Source organism: Anarhichas minor, unplaced genomic scaffold, assembly GCF_050575085.1.
Source record: "Anarhichas minor isolate MPS153535 unplaced genomic scaffold, ASM5057508v1 ptg000212l, whole genome shotgun sequence".
Lineage (NCBI taxonomy): Eukaryota > Metazoa > Chordata > Actinopteri > Perciformes > Anarhichadidae > Anarhichas > Anarhichas minor.
In genome coordinates, this window is record NW_027466658.1 from 29,634 (window position 1) to 53,100 (window position 23,467).

Here is a 23,467-nt window from a genome sequence, read left to right on the forward strand (position 1 = left end):
AAACACAGCACAGACGTCCCTCTGAATATGATCCTTGATTTAGGATCCTGTTGGCCAGTTGATGTGATAACGTCCAGATTACAGTAACTACAAAACATAGTTTGACACTGAAAATACAGCAGGAATCTCGTCTCTGGTAAAGATGAGGACATCTATAAAATAATGTGAGGAAAAAATGAACTGAGAAAATGAGATGGTTGAAATGTAAGAGGTCTTCTAATGATTGAGGCTAAATATTTCAGGTCCATTGCTTCCTTTTATCAATTTGCAATTTCCCATAATGCACCCTTCCTTTTGATGGAAAGACATTTTCTTTCAAAGTTTAATTCAAACAAATAGTTTGTTTCCGATAATTCCAAAATTAGCAACTGTGACCCATTTGCCAACACAAAATACAAAATATCACATAAATACAAATTTTCTGCTAATATTGACATTTTTCCATTCATCCTTCAATTATATGAAGTTTGCCAGTGCCGTATGCTGAAGACCATGTTCCCACCTCCAAACTTCACTGTTGGTATGGTGTTTTTGGCGTGATGTGCAGTGCCATTTGACCTCCAAACATGCTGTGTATTATGGATCCAAAGAGTTTAACTTTGCTCTCATCTGACCAGATTATATTCCCCCAGTATTTCACAGGCTTGTCTAAATGTTGTGCAGCAAACTTTAAACGAGCTTCAACATGCTTGTTCTTCAGCAGTGGAGTCTTGCGTGGTGAGCGTGCATACAGGCCACGGCGGTTGAGTGCATTACTTATCGTTTTCTTTGAAACAATTGTACCTGCTAATTCCAGGTCTTTCTGAAGCTCTCCACAAGTGGTCCTTGGCTCTTGGACAACTCTTCTGATAATTCTGTTCACTCTGTCAGAAATCTTGCGAGGAGCACCTGGTCGTGGTCGGTTTATGGCCCCAACAGTGCTCACTGGAACATTCAGGAGTTTAGAAATCCTTCTGTAACCACTGCCATCAGTATGTTTTGCAACAATAAGGTTGCGAAGGTCTTGAGACAGCTCTTTGCTTTTACCCGTCATGAGATGTTTCTTGTGGGACACCTTGGTAATGAGACACCTTTTTACAGGCCATCAGTTGGGACTGAACCAGCTGATATTAATTTGCACTGACGAGGGGCAGGATTGCTTTCTAATTACTGATAGATTTCAGCTGGTGTCTTGGCTTTCCATGCCTTTTTGCACATCCCTTTCTTCATGCGTTCGATACTTTTTCCCTGTGTCATTCCATTTTATTACACATAACTTAATTTATTAGCTTGCTATGTCAATAGCACCTTTAGAAATACATTTACTGAGTTAAATACTTATTTTACCCGCTGTATGTTCTTCAGTTATGGCCATAGATGTGTTTTTAGGTCACAGTGACTTTTGACACTTTTGAAATTCTAATATGTTCACAATTGAGACCAAGTTGACAATTGTGCCAAAATCAAAAGAAATTCAGAATGAAGACAAGCAAATAGCACTGAAGCAAATTTCTTTACTGAAACGAACAAATTCATTTTACAAATAGCTTCAGTTCTTTCTCTTCAGGAGGAGACAACGAGAACAGACAGCTCCTCTCCTGGGTCAACGGGAAACATCTTAAAATAGACTACATGACATTTACACTTCACAGGTTTCTGTGAAAGATACACATAGAACATGTTTTACAAAACAACTCAATAAAATAGAATAGAAAATCCCCCCGCCCCATGTACAACTCTGTTGATACTCTATGAATAAAATAAATGTATTCTCCACTGGACTGATGGAAGCAGGCAGCGGATAACTGTTCCTCTGTCTGCCGTCGCAACAAGAACGAGTTCACAGGTAAATGATGACATCCGAAGGCCACCATGTCCCGGTAACTAGTGCAATGTTACCAATGAGCTTGAGGGGAGCGCAATCCGTAAGACATTTTATAAACTTACAATCAACATTCGAAAACGTTTTTTTTTCTTTTACAAATAAGCAATGGCAGCAAAAAAATAAAATATTTATACGTCCTCAAAAACTGGACTTAAATAAAAGTGCGATGCACAACTTTCAGTAGGAGAGTGTTCAATTGGGTGGACAAAGCGCATACAAAATCTGAATGGGTTCTTTAAAATTTGTCTATATACTGTAGAAAAAATAGACATATACATCAACGTCCACAGTGTTGTGTAATGCAGGGGTGGACTTCTCAAAGCACCTTAATCAATAGGCTGGTAAAAACAAGCTCTACTAAATGAAATGTAAAGGAATGCAGATCATTGTTATAGTTAAAGAGGAGGCATCAGTGGATTAAATGGCATTGCTCCTACTTAAAGAAATATTCCATCCATATATTATTCATATTTTTTGTATCCATTTGTCACAATCATGTCGTCCGGAATGCTGCGGTAAATGTTTCTACTCGCAGGTGTGAGAAGTTGTAGGGGGATTCTTTCAAACAACAAAACTATTCAGTAAAAAACTTTTAAATTAACGTAAAGTCTGCAGCATTCTGCTCTGGAGCTCAGTATGTCTAAAATAGGACTGTTCCTATGTAAAGAAAGGTCTTGCTCTGACTATGTGGATCATCCAAGTCTTTCATTGTGTTTCAAGTAGATAATCAATATCCATTGGGAGCAGACCCTAGAAATAGAATTGGATTAAAATGGACATTGTACTGTTTTCCATGGTTATTCGATTACTATAAAAGAAAATGGCGATTTGTGTTAGTTATTATGGTGACAACACGCCAGTGAGGCTGTAGAGTGTTGTCGCAGTTTTCCGGGAAGAGAGCGGACGCAGCTCCGGACACGGATGGCTGGCTAGTTAGCTAGTTAGCTTGTCTTTCTCCAGAAAGAGACGGGCAGTGAGGTGGAGGGACCCTGAAGACCCAGAGCTGTCGCTGCCCACCAATCCGCTGTTCTGCTCATTTTCTGTAACCAGTGGTGGAACTACCAAACAAGCTGACTCGACAGCCGTCCGCTAGTTAGCTGACTAGCTAATTCCATCATACTTTAATGCTACACTTATCTGTTGATAGCATTGTGTTTTCCTATGCTGTGACAGGAGAGTGTGGATGAAGCATTAAGTTGTTAAATATTACTTATTGATTTTTGTAAAGTTACTACTCCACTGCTCGTCTTAGTCGTTACTGCAAAACCTCACCTCAGTGAGTCCACCACTTGCATGCAATAAGTGGGTTTAGTTGATGCGGACGTTGATGACTGCTGCTCTGACCATCCTGCTACATTGATTTGAATGGGAATGTCTGTTCTACTCCGATTCTATTCTAATGGAGTAGACAGAGCAAAAGACAGTGTGTAGCCAATTTAGCCTAGCGAGCTAATAGTAATCCACCAATATAGTACTACACATTTAGGGTCCTGCATTATTCTGTAATATTGTGGCCTTGTCTTTAATATTTAGCTTTAAGGACTTAATTATTTAAAATGATCACATGGTGCATATGCATAAATAAAGTTGTTTCATCAAATTAGCATGGCAGATGGAGCCTCCTCAGAATACAGAGCGTGGCGGGTATCAGGGTAACTTCTTTAGAGCTGAATGGTGAGTCAATTAATCAGTTAAGTCAAATAAAAAGAAAATGAATAAACATGTATTGTTTTAATCTTTTTCTTTTCCAAGCAAAAAAGAGGAATCAAGGAATAATTGCAATTAGAATGTTAATTTATTCAGCCATGTGAAGGCACAACTTTAGTAATTTTACTTAAATAAATCAGAACCACCATTGATACCCGTCAGGCTCCGTATCATAGCCACTAATGGCAGATGTTCTCTTTAAACTTAAATAAGTATGTGGTAATTGAAATGTTTACTTAGGAGCAATTCATTTAACATTAAAATCAAAATGCTACTTTGTTGAACAAATGCCATTCTTTGTATTGCTTCCTACTTCTGTGTCCTGCCGGGGTTGGACCTCAGCCTACTGCACTGTGTATGCAATCCTATGGAAAGAAAACTGAAATGACAAATCCTGCTGTTTCTTTGATCGCAGACAAACCAAATCAAAACTCTTGTTTGAATTAACAAAGATGGATGAATGAGAAGAAGAAGAAAAAAAGGAGAACAGTCCAAAGCGGGTCCTGAAGGAAGTCATCTGGAGCTACACTCTCTCAGTGGCTAGCTGCTATGTTAAGGTAACAGTGAGCACAGTTCATTCTGTCAGTGCTGGTGGTGTGTGTGTGTGTGTGTGTGTGTGTGTGTGTGTGTGTGTGTGTGTGTGTGAGAGAGCGGACAGGGAGCGATGGCTACTCCATGATGGTTCTGTAAATCACAGGCTCTATGTAGTCCCCCCTGTAGCGCGAGTTGATCACTCTCTGCCTCTTTGACTGCTTGATGATCTCCTTCTCTTCAAAGATTCCGTCAAATCTCATGTCTGACGCTTTAGACTGCAGAGACAAACACAAGACCGCATGGTGTCACACATTTTATGTTCCAGCTCATTCTTTGTTCACTGAACACAGGATTTGAAGAGTCCATGTGTGAGGTTTGGGTGGCACTTACCAGTCTGGATTTGACTCTCTTGGGGAGTTCCTCATCCAGAGAGTAGACGTCGTCTCTCTTGGCCGTTAGCTGCGACCCATCCTCGAATTCCACCTGCACTCATAAAACGCAGCAAACAATAATGTCAGGATTATTTCACACATAGTCCCTTAAATGAAATTGCCGTGAAAATCTTTCATTTCAGTCATGCGCCTTTCCCCACATGACGTAGCAATGCTGGAATAGATGCGGGCAAGGGACAGTCAAGCAGATGGTGGTAATGCAGCACTCGTGAATGTCGAATGCCATAAAACTCAACAGAAGAAGAAGATGGGGCAAAGCAGTGGTGTCCTGGCCATCTGGCATACTGGGACAAATCCCAGTGCATCCCAGCTGCATCGGTGGGCTGTCAATGAGGTCCTGTCTGTCTGTCTCTACCATAGACTGCATATAAAAAGTGGACGTAGTCATCGTGACCCCACCCATTGGTTTGTGGACTGATGTTATGAAGCCTCGAGTTTGGCGTTTTTACCATCACCATATTGCATTACGGCCGACGCCATGTTGGTTTTTTTTGCAACCAATGAACAGAAGTTACCATATTTGGAATGTGGAGGAGTGATGTAGAGACGCTGTATACGTCTCTGGTAGAGATAGCGACCTGTCAATCAGAGTAAGCCCGCCCTAAAGCATCCCCTGCTTTATGGTCTGTTTGACTCTAAATGGACCATAATGTACTAAATGAACAAAAGTGCACTGTGTGCATGTTCCAGGACTGAGCTCACTGGCCAATCACAAACCTGCGCTTACATCCTAGCATCCGCTGTAGCCTACTGCTTCGCTACTGTTGCTGCTGTAATACGGTGGATACATTTTTTTGAGTATCACAAAGCCCGAAAAAGGACTTGCTTCTTTAACATAATTTATGAGGATTGAAATAAAATTGCATTCCTCCCCCCAAACGTAACTGACTGTTGTATATACTGTGCGTATGTAATCAACCTTCACCGACCCAACATCATCAGCGGATTGGTTCGCTCGCTCCATGTGAAAGCGATAGATGTAACCTCTTTACGTTCTTGTCCCTGCAACATTACTGTTAACAACTCAGCCATACCGCCGTTTCCCCTCAAGTGTTCAGAGGTCTTTAGGTGGGAAACTGTAGGAGCAGATTACCATGAATACCTCTCCCTGCTCCCTTTCACACATGCAGCCCATTCCCGAAATGTTCAGGAACATTTCGGGAATGGGCTGCATGTGTGAAAGGGACTTAAGAGAATTTTTTACCCTATTCATCTGTAGTTTCTCCCCATAGCAATTAAAGCACAAAGATCTGCCTGTGTTCCTTGACCTCCTGTTTTGTAATGCATATTTTATTTCACGTTCACGAACAGAGACCCCTCACCTATCGACCAATCGCTGTAGAAATAGCCAAAATATCAAACGGATGATGAAACCTCCAGTTAATTACTGTTCAAATATGTACAGTAAATGAGGCATCATTAAATATGAGCTCATTTTTGAACATTTCCAGAACAGAAATATGAACATTAGATGAAGCCAGGTTCAAAGTTCTTCTTTCATTTTGTTGACATATTACAGTCAAAGGTTTTTTTACAGAGGGGATTTTGGATCTCTTTGTATCACTCCATAAATCAGAAAACACTGTTCTATAAGCCATGCTGTGAATGCTGTGTGAACAAACCGTCTGTGAAACCTGCAGAGCATAGAGAGGATAGAAGTGTAGAGGCTGGTGTGTGTAAGTTAGTACACACACACACACACTTACCAGATACATGTGGATGGCATGTGCTGCCACAAATTTGGCCCCATACACCAGGCCGTCTGTCCATCGCACCTGAACCACATCACCCTGAGGTGGCGGTCCGAGCTGAGCACAGTCACGGCTCTAAAGGACAAAACACACACATTGCAGAGTTCTGACTGAACAAAGGGACAGTTGTATGCATCTTGACACGAGTAGATCATCATAATAGATTGAAATAATCACGAGGACACAAATCATTTCACTTAAATGACGATCTAGGGGCCGCAGACAGTTTGTCAGAAGACCCCCAAACACTGAATTCAAGCCACAGTACACTGTGAAGACAGTGAAGCATGGTGGCGCAAGCATCATGACATGGGGATGTTTCTCATACTATGGTGTCTGGCCTATTTATCGCATACCAGGGATCATGGGTTAGTTTGAATACATCAAAATACTTGAAGAGGTCATGTTGCCTCATGCCGAAGAGGCAATGCCATTGAAATGGGTGTTTCAACAAGACAACGACCCCAAACACACCAGTAAGCCAGCAGCATCTTGGTTCCAGACCAACAAGATTAACGTTATGGAGTGGCCAGCCCAATCCCCGAACCTCAATCCAATAGAAAACGTGTGGGCTGACATCAAAAATGCTGTTTCTGAGGGAAAAACCAAGAAATGCAGAGGAATTGTGGAATGTAGTCCAATCGTCCTGGGCTGGAATACCTGTTCACAGGCGCCAGAAGTTGGTCGACTCCATGCAACACAGATGTGAAGCAGTTCTCAGAAAGTGGTTATACAACTAAATATTAGTTCAGTGATTCACAGGAAAGATAAATCTTCACTTTAGTTTTCAGTTTATACAGTAAATGTTTGAGTTTGTAAAGATTTATTTGAACAGCCTAATATTCATTTTTCTTCACTTTCTGTAAAGTAATAACAAATTTGACACATTTTTCTTCATGTTTTGATTTGGAATAGAATGTGCAGTGTTCCCAATACATTGCAGTGTATGGGAATAAAAGCTATTATATGGATTTTTCAAACACTGCTATTATTTTGAACACAACTGTATATCATAAGCCGTGTTTTCATTCAATTAATCAATTTGAAGCAAACTTTTGAAATGAAAAAAAAAAACTACGCATTTCCATCGACTGTTTTGGATGGATGTCTTGGCTACAGCACAGCTTAGCAAGTTGACGCTACAGGCTACGTGTGGCTGAATCCGCCAGTAAACAGCAATATTCAGCAATTATTCTTATATTTAATATGTCCTACTCTGTTATTTTAGTGTATATATTGTGCATTTTCTAATACTTAATATTTTTATTTATTCTGGGGATGAATAAAGTATATATCTATGTATCTATCTGTCAATAGAAGTAGAAGTTGGGAACTAGAAAAACAAAACAAGTCGTCTTGCCCATCTAACCGTCTATAAGGGAAAAATGGAGAGGTCTTCGGGAATTTGTCTCAATTGGGCAAGTTTGAATTGTTCTGTCATATCAGCTAGTATTGGCCATGTTGTCCAGAGACATTATTATGTTACGTTCTGGAAATATTGAGGAAGACGCCGACAGCAGAAACAGCTGATAGGTCATGTGAGTGAAATGCTTGCTGTGTCAGAACTTAAAATGAGTTTCCATAATCCAAACCTTTTTTCAACAACAGAAGGAGGAGCTACTGGCAGCTATGGGCGTGGCTTATGTGTGTGTGTTTGTTGAAAACGACAGTGCCGCCAATGGAGGTTAGTGTAGCTACTGCAATAGCATCAGTTCTATCAGAACTAGATAGTATTTCTTCATTGAAAGAAGAGCAAAGAACGACACCGAAGGATTTCCTCCACAGAGAAGGTGTTTGACAGATGGTTCATCAAATTTCAAAAGGTTTTTTCAAAGTGTCTGCCCTTTTCTAACAGATTTCAATGATGGCTTCTTAGATGGTTCTGTGTAACAAACTGTGGTGGGTCAAGTTGAAAAAAACACCTCAAAAGGGAGTGAAAACCTTTCTTGCTTAACTGAGGGAGTTTATTGAATTTTGGCATATCCATACAGCTTCTAATGCGATACTTCAAAATGATGTAAAAATAAATGGATGGAAACACGGCTAAAGTAGGTCCACATTTACCAAAAGACACAATATGAGGTACTTTAAAGGAAAATGACACATTTTTACTAGCTGTGTGTTGTTTTTAACGTTTTTGGGAGTTTTCTTTTAAATGACCAGATAAAGATAAGCTAGCGAAACCTACCACGATGTCTTCAGGGAAGAGATTGTCGCTGAAGGAACCGTCATCAAAGTTGACCTCGTAGAACGTCTCTTTAGACAGCTGCACCACGTCACACTGGTAGTAGCGGCCGTTCTTGTGCTTGCATATGACCTTCTGTCCCACAGTCAGCTCGTGCATGGCTGCTTTATTGCGCTGTCAGAGGAGAGTCAGGAAATCACGTCTTTATGACTTACTAACTGCAGTAGTTCCTGGTGCGCTTTAATGTAACAGCACTGCAGTACTGGCAGTGAAAAAAGTGCATCTCTAGTTCACAGTACGTCAGAGCCCCAGAAGCTCCTTACCTCAATCTGAGTGGGGCCTTTGTGTCGACAGCAGGTGACATGCACCACAAAGGGCCATTCGTCAGGCTGCATGAGTACACCGGCAGCCTGGGCACAGGTGGGGTGGTAGGCGGTGGGACAGCGGCCGTGGGAGCACTGCACGCAGCAGCCGGACGCCTTCTTCATCCTCTTCTTACAGTAGTAACATTTCTGTCACGGATTCAAACACAGGAGCCAAGGCTCAGGAAAGTGCAGCGGATGGGAAATGACTCAAGAGTGAGTGGAGTGAACACACACAAGGCTGAAGCCTTGCTGAAGCCTTTACACGTCATGGCTTCACATCCTGTTAGATCAAATGCCCTTCAGGATTTCTCCAGCACAGATGGCTGGATATTCCCTTGTTTCCAGTCTGTCCTCATTGTAGTTCTGTGGGCTACAGCACTACAAGGAGGACCACAGTTTGGGGAATAGATATACTGTAAATGAGGCCTTTATTTACCTCACCTGCAGAAGGAACCAGAAACAAGCTTATATTAGAGGGTTTCTATGGAAGTAGCCTGCTACGCTCTTTGCCAGGCAACGGTACACTTAAAATTGCCCTCCACTCCTGCTACGTAGATTTGAATGGGAATGTCCATTCTACTCCTATTCTGATACTACGGACTGTACTGTACTGTGCTTTGTTCACCTCGGCATGCTGCTCTCTTTTAACAAAAGCCTACAGTGTTTTGCTCCAATATGCGTGAAAATGAAGAGTGTGGGAATGTGGACACCAGTGCTTGTCCTGAATTGGCAACATATTGTGAAAATCCTTGACTCTAAGGAATCTCTCACCTCTTTACTGTCTCTTTCTTATTAGCAAATGTGTACAAAACATTCAGGTAGCAGCTTCTTTTTTCTCCAGATAAAACAACACCATGCCATGTTGATGAAAAACAATATAAACTGTATGTAGTACTCACGTCCCTAACCTCTCTATGCTTCCAGAAATGGGGGGGGGGGGGGGGGGGGGGGAGCGGGCACCCGAAAATTTAAGCATATCAGTGCAAACAGACGTAAACAGAGTCCGACAGCAAAAAAAGTTATAAAAAGCATGCACACAAAAATTTCTTCACATGAGGATAATCCAGAAAACGCTTTGTTTGGCAAAAGTTTAGTGGAAAGACTTGTGTTCAGTGTTTTTCGGGTGCTCCACTCTTGTTATTCACATTAGATAGGAACCTCTTTCTGGGACTTTAGAGAGTTTGGGGAAGTGAGTTCTATAAACAATTTGTATTGTTTTTGGTTGAACTATCCTCTTAAGCTACAGTAAAACTCAACACTTCCTGCTCAGATGTTTCACATTAAAAGCATTCCAGCAGCTCCAAAAGGCCACATGTTCTTTGTCGGCCGTTCATCTCTATTAGTCAAGAAAAAGTGGATTTCTGTTAAAGAGAGACTTGACTTGTAGTACAGATGGAATGAGTGCTGTGGAACATGGACTATCTTAAATCTACTGTGAACAGGTGGCTTTACTCCCCCTTGCCTTTAGTAGCAATCAGCCTTTGTTTGTGTTCATGCTGGCTATTGTTTGAGCCTCAGTCACTATTTGAAAAACAGCTTCCAAAGGAGAACGTAACGAAGCTTATCCATTAAAGGGTGACTGTAATTTGAACTCACCAGTTTAAATCTCTGCAAAGGGATTCCACTTAAATCCACAGGACTTCTTTCAGTGATGTTGACAAAGCGGGCCTCCAGCACAGCCACTGCACACAGCACATGTACCCACCTGCAACACACACACAAGTGTTAATAACGCAACTTCATCGAGCAGTAAGCAGCCTATTCTGTTAATTTGCTAAAGCACACATCTCCTATGTGCATGGATTTGACATGTAACATGTAGTGTGTGCTGCTGGGTCTTCTGTTGTGTGGTATCATGAGTGTACCGTTTGTGTTTTACTCATATTTGATGTTGTCATATAAAGTGGTGATTTGCATACAAACACACGATTCAAATGATTAGGAAATAAAAGATTGTACTTTAATTGATAAATTAAATTGTGTCATTGGTAGTTTTAATGAGCTAGTGTTAGGAAGCTTAACAGGTCATAGTTCATCTCTAACATCTATTTTACTGTGAAAACATCTCCATCAAACAACTGGATTTATTCAAGTTTCTCACCAACACGACATCTTTCAAGATTACATTTGAACACATCATGATAACGTTATAATCTACCTTCACCCAATACTCATTTTCACTGAATAGAGCTTGATCTCATCAATGTAATTGGAGGACTGTGCTGCTCACTGGTTGCTAACAGCTAACGTTAACTAGCTCTAGTTCACAATGTAGCATTATCAGGTAAAAAACTAATTACTGCCTCGCGGTTGTAGCCTCCACCTAGCAGTCATGTTGCAATGTCCAACATGTCTCTGCTTCATCATTTTATGCTTTTAGACATTTGTGTAAAATCGTGATAATTATCATATCAATTCTTGAGTTATGGCTAAAAATGTTTTATGAGGTCACAGTGACCTTTGACCACCAAATTCTAATCAGTTCATTCTTTGGGTCTGGGTGGATTTTTATGCCAAATATGAAGATATTCCCCGCAGGAGTTCCTGAGATGTCAAGTTCACGAGAATGGGACGGACGTGAGGTCACAGTGACCTTGACTGTAAAAATGTAAGTACGGACAACCCCAAACATTGTGCCTACAGCCACGGCTATCGCCAGCACGGATGCATAACAAGTGGGTGCACGAGGGTTTTACCCACAGGTACCGATCAGTCAGGATGTATGGACCGATTAGCAAGTGACACGTGTTGTTGTTCCTGACAACAACACGTCAAACACGGCATCAAACGTGCAGTAGATGTGCCTGATGACTCTGGAACAACTTACTTGTTGTTGTTGGCTTTCTGCAAGGCTCCACCTCTCAGTGAACACAAACAGCAATTCTGCAAATAGAACATGTCATCAATCAACTGTCTAAAGAAACTAACTGTACATGTGAGCGTCTGGGTTTGAGCAGAGACACCTCAGTTCTCAAGTATACAGACTGCAGACTGCTCACTGCAGCATCAGGCTGCTCATCAGCTGCATTATTCTTCGAAACGCCAGAGGGCAAAAAAACAAAATGAACTGTGAAGAATCAAAAAGACTACGAGTGTCACTCATAGATATGCCCGTAGACTGTAAACGCCATGAACCAACATCCACTATGACGAGGAGGGATCGTAATTATCTGTAAACTCATATCTCATATTCATGGACTACTTTATTACCTGTATACAAGCACTGTAAAGAAGTATTGCATGCATGATAAAGAAACAGGTTTAATATCCTGTAAACTATTTGATTTGGCTGCAAAATATTTACTGACATGTAGATATTTAAGACCTCCTGTTTCTGAAGCATTTTAAAGCCTCTTGGCCTTCTTTGTATAATCCCTAGATATGTAAATAGTGCTTTTATCAGTGAACTATTTGTAACAATCTTGTGATCGCGTGCGCATCAAGTTACAACAATTTTGAGGTGACGACGTCATTATCTGGCATGCGCCTCGCGCCAGCTTCACTACGGCGAGTACAGACTAAGCTTTAGTCGACTCGTTTACATTCAGGATGAACCTTCACCGTAGAAAGGCTCACCAGGAGTACATGACACGTGGTGCTATCACAGAAAAATAAATCACACTAAAACTACACCTACACTACTTACCAGGTTTAAAAGTGGGGGAAATGAAGTGCATGAGCAAACAATGCAGGCTCAACCACGTTGGGTTCGTAAATCTAGCAAAGACATCTAGTCATTTCTGAAGCTGATAATGGAAGTGGCTCAGGAGCCCATCTCTGTTGAGAGATGAACATGCAAAGTGCCGATCGGGGATTTGGGAGAAAACAGCAGCCGGTAAAAACAAAGTTTACGAGCTGAAGCGCAAGTGAGTATTTCAATTATCCTGGAAACAGGAGTTTAGTTGGGTGGCATTAGAGGACGTTGGTGAAACTCCAGATTCATTTACATAAATAACGACTACACATGACAATTAACTTCATTCTTTGTTGTTATTTTGATAACCGCTAATAAATATTGTAGAGGGGCAAGTCTAATGTGTCTTTGGGTAAGTAGATTTCTGACTGAGCAAATAAAAAAATAACAACATTAATGATGAAACCAGATTGAGCTTTGATGAGAAAAAAAATGTATACAGAATTTTGGAAAATTTGATTTGTGAAGAACAAAACAATGTACGATGAACCCTAATGGTTGTGAGCCATTAGAAATAACTACTTTAAGCCTGAGACACTTTAACTTCCAAAAGGGCTCAGACTAAACGACGCCGCAGCGCGTCCAGTGGTCACTGACCTCAGTCATGGCGTTGGACTTGCAGCGCGCACATTTCCACTCCTTGCTCACACTGGCAGGATCCACACCGTAACAGCCTGGAATACACAAACACAGAGACACAGCCTGACACACTGGTGCGGCAGCTCAGAGAATCACTGTTGTGTCATTATGAAGGTATGTTAGTCGAGTCAATGCAGCTTTAAGTGGTTGTGTTATGGCAAAGATCTGCCGTCTAATTCTATAGTAGCACATTTCTGTCACGATGACTTATAAAAACGTTAGGGAATGAAAACTCTGAACATGAGACATGTTCATGTGTGTGTGTGTACTGACTGGTGTGAACCCGGATGCTGCACCGAGAGCAGCTGATGAGGAGGCTGGTTCCGTCTTCCTCCAGGTGAGGCGTGACGGGCTGCTCCTCACACTCAGAGTCCTCCTCTGTGGTGGTGGTGAAACACATCTCCGGTATCAGAGGCTTGGTCCGCATCCGCCCACTGCCCACCATGACGGGACCGTCTACGCCGCTCGCACATTCAGTCTGACGGCAGACAAAGCATGCAGACACTTCAGTATAACTTCTCTACGGGTGTTACCAATTCTCTGATTGGTACATAAGTTTGATCGCACCACCTTCTCTTTTGGTGGAATGCAGCTACGTTCATTTACTCAAGTACTGTACTTAGAAATACAGTACTTAAGTACAGTACAAGGATGTCAAAATTGTATTTGTTTCCTGCTACTTTATACTTCTACTCCTCTACATCTAAGAGGGACATACTGTACTTTTTACTGCACTGCATTTATCCGACAGCTTTAGTTACCTACATGTTGATCTTGGAAACCACAGTTGACAATCTCAGCTCAAGGTCTACTAACTGATTTTCTCTGAGAATTTTTGAGAAAAACATTTTCATATTGCACCTTAAAAATAATTAATTTAATCTAATTTCCATTATGCAATATGTATACTTTGTTGGCATCTTATTCTGAAAACCGGATGTTCGTCTGAAGAAACCGGATGTTGTCTCACGTTAATCTTTCCGGTAACTTTCGAAGTCCTTCGCTCGCTCCCGATCTGCGCCGTTTGAATGAGTTTACCGTGAATTTCAGCATATAGGTGCACTAAAATTTAAGTGTCTGCTGAGTTGACCGCAGTCTCGCAGTCACAGGTCTGATTAAGAAGCGCTCCATTAATTTATTCGTTTAGAAAGTTCGGGGGCATTTTTTACCCCTCTCCTAGTGATATCAGGGGCAAAATGATATTTCTTAGGGGCAGTTTTGCCCTTTGCCCTCGTGTATTTCTGATGCTGTATGTCACGATTCAGCATGTTTTTTGGCAATTCAATAAATAAATTGTTTATATGAAATAACCACATGGGCTTGTACACTCTAGTGTTAATTAAATATCAGTATTTTCTCATTTAATTAAGAACTCCAGTGCAAAATAATCAGATTTCCTGAGAGTGAGTAAATTCTTGTTATTATCAAGTTAGACGACGTAATTATCTCAATATATGATTTCATCACAATAGGGGGGGGGGCAAGGCCTCATGGAGTAAATGTCCCAACCCAGTCTAACATTAATATGATGGAATGAATTCAATATTTGTAGGCACATCAATACCAAAACACGGCTGCTGCCAACACCAAGAACGCCGCTCACTAACTGATCGCAGTGGACACAAAAGCTGAAAGTACCTTCTAGTATTTAGTATTGTACCTCCATAAAGTTGTCAGTGGCCAATTTACTCTTTGTCCCTAATGTGGGTCAAGCTGTAAAAAACTGCATCTTGTGTTTCCCATTATGTAACTGGGTTGTCTCTTTCTTCAGATCCACATTGCCTACTAAAGGTTTCAAGTTTCACACTTCTAGTTGGTACTGTCGGCTTTTTTCGGGTTGAAAACGTATAGTTTCCCTCACAAACCGAGATAACCGTGACGATGTGTTCAGGGTTTTCTCTCCTTGACACCTGCTGCTCTGTCTGTAGCGTATGGTCTATATCAGGCATGGGCAAACTACGGCCCGGGGCCATATGCGGCCTGTTGGGCTTTTTAATCCGGCCCGTCAAATATTGGAACAAAATTGTCCAAACTATAATAAAGACTAGGGCTGGGCAGTATACCGGTTTACATTTCCCATATAATATGAATTCTTCACACAACATCATACCGGTGCATAGCCGAAACAACTGCTGTCTGCTTTCAACAGGCAGCTAAATATATTGTTCGCCGCTTAAAGCGCTGCGGTCAGCGCTAGTTCTCTTATATGTATTGAGAGGGAACCCGAGTCATGGTCATAACTTTATAACACAACAATTAACAACCCACAACTAACGCTCTTTAACAGAGAAAAACACAACAGCACACAACAGTCTGTGACACATAAACAATTTGTAACACTAATAATTGTACATTTATAAAATTTCACCGCAGAACTGCATGCTGGGTACAGCTCGCGAGCGAGCCTGCTTGCTAGCACAACAGTCTGCTAACAGCTGGGAGAGGCTCCATCGCTCCAGCTACGTTACATTAAAGAACAGAACATAGCGATGCAGGATGAACAAAGACAGACCGGAGATGCACCGATAGAGTTTGACACATATACAACGCTGATTTACCGTGTAATATGTGTGGGGGAGGGGCTTAGGACCCAGGGGAATGTAGGTGAAGGAAACAGGAAGAGACGGAAGACACGCCACACAAACAGCTGTTCACCGCTCGTCACGATCCTGTAGACCAGTGATTCTCAACTGGTGGTTCGTCGCGGACCCGTTTTCAGTGGGTCGCGGGCCTTTGCTTTATGCAGCGGAGTTATTCACGCTCCTTTCCAGCATGTACGGCACTTGTTCAGCGGTGCAGGAAAAACACCGACCAATGCGTTGTAAATCACGTCACGTGATGCAGTTTAGCCAATAAAATAAGGGTATTCTGATACGTTTACTGACTGCAGTGAGATGTACCCACACCGTGACACAGGAGGGAGAGACAAGGAAAGACATTACAGAGCAGAGCTCGGATAATGTTCATTGTGAAAGTCAAATATCTGTATGATCACTTTAAAGAAGCAAATTGCTCTAAAGACCACAGTCTTTAACTGATGAAAACATTAGATCTGTTCTGAGAATTGACACAACCAAACTGACATCAAATGTTGATGCACTGGCAAAAAAGGGTGACTAACAACACTGTTCCCACTGAGATTAATTGTAAATTTCCTTTATTTTTTAGGTCATGACTTTTACTTGTAATTTATATTAGTTCACACAAACACTCTCCAGTCATCTGTTACTGGCCCGGCCCTTCTGTCAAATTTTAAAACTCAATGTGGCCCCCGAGCCAAAAAGTTTGCCCACCCCTGGTCTATATGTTGGTATGTGAGTGCGAGGGTCTGCTCTGGTACCCATTACCTGCTGGTATGTGTGGAACAGCGTACAGATGGAGCAATATGGAGCTTTGGATCCCATGCGCTGGTTGTACAGCCTCTCTTTCTTTAGGTTGGGAGGTCTGCTCTGCCACAGGTGAGCCAGAGGTTTAGCCCAGCTCTCCCCTTCCAGACCACCCTCCTCCACTGGGGGGGCCTCCTCCGGAGCCTCTGAGGGACAAACAAGCACAACAGCAAAGTTAGCATACGTGTTGAGATCAGAGGTCTTGTTGACCAAATATTTTCCGTTATTGAAGGATTTTATTTTATTTTTTTCAATGAAGGAAAAATCTAAAGGCTGTCCATAGCGGCCTCTGCTGGCGGAACAAAAGGTGACCGCATGGTCGGTGTCTGCTCATATTCTCTCTCCATGCCCTTATAAATACATAATCTATAAACTCGTTCTGTAAGTTAATTATTTAAAAAACAAACCGACAGAGCGATCGCCTCCACCGTGTCCTTGTATCTGTATTGGATTCTGTCCTGTCACAAAGTCAAAATATATTTTAAAAAGATAGATGTAATCATTTGAAAATTGTACTAAGTGTTTTTATCTAACGCAATATTCTGCTTCAATCCACATTTGTTGGCGTTTATTCTTTCAAAACCAACATTTTCGCTGCGGTCAAAAGAGGACGAATCGCACACAGACATTCAAAGCTTCATTGTAAAGCTTCAAATGTAAACAATGACATTCGGTACAGCACTGGGGCTCAGTTGGAGCCACTTTGGTTTTTTCCCTATTTACAGATCGAGGGATGTGTATGACCACAGGCATCGTTTTCATTGACTGTGAGAAGATATTCACTGAATTTGACAAAAAGAGTATAGTATTAGAATTACAGACTCCACCTGTCTTATCATTACTATCCGAAATAGACGACAGGTAGTAATCGATTATAATGGAATTTGTACGACACTGTGTCAAAATGACGGACAGCGAGACTGAAGCAACCACCGATTCAGATCAAATAACTACTAGCGTCAGAGACCTAAAGCCCCTTTCTATAACTGGGCATTCATATTCATCCAATATTAAGTGTGATGGTGAGGCAGTCTAGTTGCTGTAGTTGATGCGACAGACCTTCATCACTCATGCCGTCCTTGATGAGCGGATGGTGGCCTGGCAGCTGTCCTAGATCACTCTCTGGCTCTCCATCTCCTGCCACTTCTTCTGCTACCTGCTGGAGAGACTGTTGTTACCGTCAGAGTCCAGGCGTGACAATCTTTCCAAAAGACCGTACTGACAGATAATCCTTTCCCCTTGCTTACATACCTAAATCTGGCACCATACAGTGAATATTGTCTTGTTTATGCAGTGTTGTGATGCAGAAAGGACGATTAAAATAACTCTTGTTGTGTTCAAGGATGTGCCGTCATTTGAGCTAAGAGTTGGCTGGTGAGAGTCCTCCTTTAAATGCAACAAACAACAAATCCACCGTGTTTGCTTAACTGTTTCCTTTTTGGATTGCTTATCAGAGTAATGCTTCTTACTGGCATCTGAGCCAAGCCAAAAGATAAACCAAGGTTTAGCTTTTACATTTATAGCTTTATAAAATATGAAATCTACTGAATCAATGGTTGTAAAAATGTTAACAATAGTGTACACAACTAATAGTTGAGAGGCTAAAACATGGAAAAAAACACTGTTATGGTCCATTAACATGTGAAGAAGAGCATTGAAGTGTGTGTAATGCCTGTGTCCACTCACTGCTTTGCGAACATGTCTGTTGTCTTTCTCCGTCTCATCGTCACTGTCCTCGCTCTTCTTGTCTTCCTTGGGCGGGGCTTCTCCCTCTCCGTAGTCTCCTTTAGCGTAGCTGTGAACGTGCAGGACGTCCGCCGGGCTCAGCGTCCTCTGGAACAGCTTTTGCGCCGGGCTGCAGCTGCTGCCCAGCCGAGGCTCCTCCTCCTGGGAGCACGGGGCCCCCGCCCGGCTCTCAACGGGCTCTGGAGGACACGCGTCTGCAGCCGACACGCCGTTCTTCTCTTTTTTTGACGCACTTTGTCTGTTTGAAGTTTTCTTAGCGCTGGCTTTGGACTGAGATTTAGTCTGAGGCTTGGTGTCTTTGTCCTTCTTAGGCTCAGTCTTGACCTTCACTGTGTCTGAAAGAATAAATTCGGTAATGATGAACATTATTGCAACGACTGATACCACCAGATTGTCCCGGACCATTGCAGGACGTTTGCTCGTTACAGCCTATGAAACAAATAAATACACCAATAAGGTCTGTATGTTTGTACATGCATACTAAAGAGGCTTCTACCCTAAATAATAAGCTTCTGTCATCATCACAATACACTGAGCTTGTTACTCAAAGCTTGTTTTTCAAAACTGAGAACTGGACTTTTTAGTGTGATGAATTTGCACGTCATTATAATTTTACGAACTGTTTTTGTCATGAATACTTTCACACAGAATGCTAATTTCTTTCAGAAGAAGGTTGATTTTTCTGAGCTGTTGCACAGCGCATAAAGGCTTTAACCAATCACTGTGTGTGGAATGGGATGAGTGACGCCCACATTCATGAACCAACAACACAAAAGCAGAGATAGTTTGGGTGTTTTGAAGTAGGGTTGTATGAGGTAGACAGTCGGCACGCCCCCATTTCGGAAAAAGAGGCAATTGTACCAGCAAAGGAATGTACTGCTGTGGACGTATTCTAGACACCTAAAAAAAGAATCAAATGATTTTAAGTTGAAGCTATATTTAGAATATTTTCACCGCCTTATCTCGCTGTCACACAGCCCCTTCTGACGGGCAACTGAACTGAAAGGAAAACTTATCGATGGTCTCTTCAAAGCCAAACACGGGAGAAGTTTGCCTTCAGGGCTTTCTGCCAGAGAGGGTTTATTGTAACCCAAAACATGATCAAGTAGCTTTGCTGTATAAACCTGAGGAGATTTACAGCAACAAAGGGCTTTCTTGCAGACTTCTCCTATGTGCCAAAGATACCACACTTTGACAAGAAACGGTATAGATTAGTTTCACTCTTCTGTTCAGTTCCCCATCTGAAAATATTCTAAACATAGTGTACATTTAAACTGCTACCGAGTCTAAAATAATAATAATAAATCAATTTTCTATAGCGCTTTTCAAGATAACGAAAGACGCTTTACAAGGCAGAGACAAACACAACAAACAAAAAAACAAAAAAAGAACTGGAGAAGCTGTGCTGAATGGGTCATGTAGTGGAGGGTAGGGTGCCGGGTTTAGCAGGTGAAGGCAAGGTTGAAGAGGTGGGTTTTGAGAGCTTGTTTGAATGATGATAGGGAGGGAGCCTCACAGATGTGGATGGGGAGGGCGTTCCAGAGGGGAGGTGCAGCAGCTGAGAAGGCCCTGTCACCCCAGGTCCAGTGCTTGGTCCTGATGGTCTTCAGAGTGTTTGCACCGGCGGACCTGAGGCAATGGGTTGGGGCGTGGAGGGGGAGGAGGTCTGAAAGGTAGGGAGGGGTCAGGTTGTTTAGGGCTTTGTAGGTGGTGAGTAATATTTTGAAGTCTATTCTGTATTTGACCGGGAGCCAGTGGAGGTCGCGAAGGACCGGGATGATGTGTTCATAGCGGCGGGTGGAAGTGAGCAGTCGAGCGGCAGAGTTCTGAACATATTGGAGTTTATTGATGATTTTGTTGGGAGAACCGTAGAGGATGATGTTGCAGTAGTCGAGTCTGGAGGTTATGAGGGCATGGATGAGTATTTCGGTGGTGGCAGAGGACAGGGAGGGGCGGAGCAGTACATTACTTTGCTGATGTGCTGGTACTCCTGTCTGTTTGTCCAAACTCCATCTATTGTAGGTAATACTGAATATGGAGAGGTATTACCTTGTACCCAATACAACCCCACTTCTAAATATCCAACCTATCCCTTTAACACCAAACCGCACCTGTACTGTACCTTTGTCTGGCTTGACTTTAGTCGGAGACTCCTTGCGTGACAGCTTGGCCTTCTTTGGCTCCACCTCTTCCGTCTCCGTGTCCTTCACCGTCAGCTCAGGTTTGACATCTTCGAAGGCTTCAATAGCTTCGAGCTGGCGCTTTGTCCCAGTCTGAGGCTTTGGACTGATGCATGGGAGACATTAGTGAAGACATGCCCGACAGGACTCACAAAGCAACAAAGCTGAGGGAAGTTCATGTACGGATGAATCTTTAACACAGAAAGACTTCACTGAATCACCATCGTCGCTGACACAATCAGTAGCTTTTAGCAGTGAAGCTGGTAACTGGTGAGTGAGAGTGCCGTTATCAGCTCAGCTGTGGTTCAATATAAGTTACTTCCTCAATAAAAGCAAAGAAACAATCATAATATGATAACTGTCACAAACAATGGGCTGCTGAGCTGTTAAACTCCTGTGCAGTGCTTGTACTACATAGGGGTTGTTCTGTACTCACCTTGTACTGGCAACAGACTAAAAGTACTAATGTGTTGGAACATTTACTCAAGTTCTGTACTAAAATGTTGACATACTTGTACTATACTTTCTTGAAAATATTGTACTTTTTACTCCACTACATTTATCCAACATTTGTTACTAGTTACTTTGCAGATTTAGATTTTTTAATCAGCTAATAGATGAGGATTGCCGTTTCAATTACAGATTCAAATGCCCAGCAGTATATGAAGTAAATAAACGTTTACAAGCTGCAACATTAAAGTGATGAATACATTAATTATGATCTATATAATGTTTATATAAGAAGCATTTTGTATGAACTGTGTTAAGAGATGTGTTGGTAGCGAGTGTAAATCCAGACCTGTTGTCCTCCAGGACAGGAGTAATGGGCTCCTCGGATCCAGCTTCACTGGGAGCCTCTTGTGGAGGCTCGCTCTCGTCTTCTTTGAGAAACTCAGCAGCCTCCGGTGTGGGTTTGGAGTGGTCGATGGGAGCGTTGTCTTTCCCTGCCTTCCACAGTTTGTAGCGGTCGGGCTGAAATTTGCGTACAAACACGTCCATGGAGATCTTCACCATGTCCTGACGACAGGAACACTGGAAGGGAATGAACAGATCCGACACTTTAGTCTAGATTTGAACCCTGGTAGTCTGAGCAGTACGAAACAAGGCTTTGAGAAGAGTTGCCTTCACTGTTGGGACTGATAGTACTCTTTCTAGTAATTCAGATTCTTTGGCTTGTATTTAAATTTTATTTTATTTGTGGTTCCAAGAGTATGATCTAAGAATGTTACGAGTCCCTAACCTTTCCTTCAGCAACAATCAGGTCAATATTTCCATGTGCAATGTTAAGATCTGATTAAAACTAAATTGAGTGAAAACAGAGGATGGATATCTTTGAATGGAGACCCTCTTTGAGCTTCCCTCTCCTGCACCTATGTGAGAAGGACTCATGCACGAACCACTCGTATCAACAGATTTGTTTTTAAGTGATTTAGGAGAACTTGCTGTATTCACCAACTTTCTCGAACTTATTTTCTCTAAAAAGATACAATATAGGACATATGGGGCAGGACGCAGAGCCTTTTATGGTATTATTGGGAAGCTAAATATGCTCATTTATGCACAGGTGGCATCCATCATGTTTACGCTAGTCATTTACACCCAGTTATCTGAAATTAGAAGCGATTGCTAAATCTGACGTGGGCCACTTGTATAAAGTAAGAGAACGTTAAGATAGGAATACGGAGATGTTCTCTCATGAGGTCCACTAATGTTTACTACTGGTAAGGCTTTAAGGACAGAATAAGACTTCTCTATGTTCCACCCAACACTGGCTTACGTATCGTTTGATGAACGCTGCATCTTCGGTTTGGTTCGAGTTCAAACTAAATCTGTTTTGATTCGTTCATTGAAGTTGGTGTAAAAGCTGTCAATCAAAGTCTGGTATAGGCCCAACAACAGGAAGGGCTCGATGGATTTTATGATTCTTCAAAGCTTGTTTTAATGTTAATTAAATTGCAGCTTATTGACAGACCCAGACGCTTAGTTGTGAACTACATACATGACGTCCTTTTCAAATATAACTTATAATCAAAGAGAGATGATATAATTGTGGTTTTAGATGAGAACATGCAGGTTATTGTAAAATCATTGTGATCTGTTGGCGTAATTATCTCAACTGAAACAGACCAATGGAACCACAACAAATGGCATTTCATTTGACGGCAAAATAAAGATTTGTCATTGGAACACTAAAGGTGCTTTCCCAGTTAAAAATGTGGTTAAAATAAACTCAGGTCGGTTTCTCTGGTTAGTACAGTTCGTTTGGGCGGGTGTGAAAGCTGTCAATACGATGCTGGTGCGGACTACAAAACCAAACTGAGACCACCAGAAACCGTGGGTCTGGGTCCACTTCCAAGTGGACTCAAAATAAGAGCACACTGTTATTCAAGATAACTCCATTAATAATAAATCATGTCTCTGCTGCGTTCAAAAGAACTGAACAAAAATGAGCGGGATGTGAATAAACAGGATTATTTTAGCTTGATGAAAGTAGCCCTAGTCTTGTTCTAGTGATCGTCACGTAGTGCTGCAAGCTACGAGTGTTAACAGAACAAAGTGACATCATGAACCACAATCCCTTTCGCATGTTTGACATTGCGGAGCAGAACATCTCTACATAGATGCAGCTGCAGCCTTTGCATGGGATTAGTCACGAGATGAAGATTCACAGCTGTTTGAATGATGTTGTTTTTTGTGTACCAGTGTGGCCTGTTTGCCGTAATCAATCCATCGCTGGGTGGCGAAGTTGGTTGACTCGGCACAGTTGAAGCCGTGGTTGAAACCAGCATGGTACCCAAACGGGAACGTCACGACGAACTGCCCAGCCTCCTGAGTGACCTGGATGCAAAACACAGAATTAAAAGAAGAAACTAAAAGAAGTTTTTTTTACCATATTAATTATGAAACATAAGGCGGCTATGCCATGAAGTCAGCACAAAGTAAATGAAAGGTCACCTTCTCAAA

At 41.9% G+C, this 23,467-nt stretch overlaps 1 protein-coding gene across 1 annotated transcript; it reads right to left on the reverse strand.

The window, feature by feature from the left end:
* Window positions 1-1,473: 1,473 nt before the first annotated feature.
* LOC142944346 (lysine-specific demethylase 4A-like) lies at window positions 1,474-23,341 on the reverse strand (the record flags this gene model as incomplete). The annotated part of the gene is made up of 15 exons (XM_076085625.1): window positions 1,474-4,380; window positions 4,496-4,588; window positions 6,264-6,383; window positions 8,497-8,667; window positions 8,817-9,005; window positions 10,455-10,563; window positions 11,686-11,741; window positions 13,150-13,226; window positions 13,465-13,669; window positions 16,539-16,723; window positions 17,637-17,733; window positions 18,264-18,658; window positions 20,446-20,609; window positions 21,303-21,535; window positions 23,204-23,341. Coding segments are annotated over 15 exons (2,373 nt in total), but the record flags the coding sequence as incomplete, so codon positions are not given.
* Window positions 23,342-23,467: the final 126 nt, after the last annotated feature.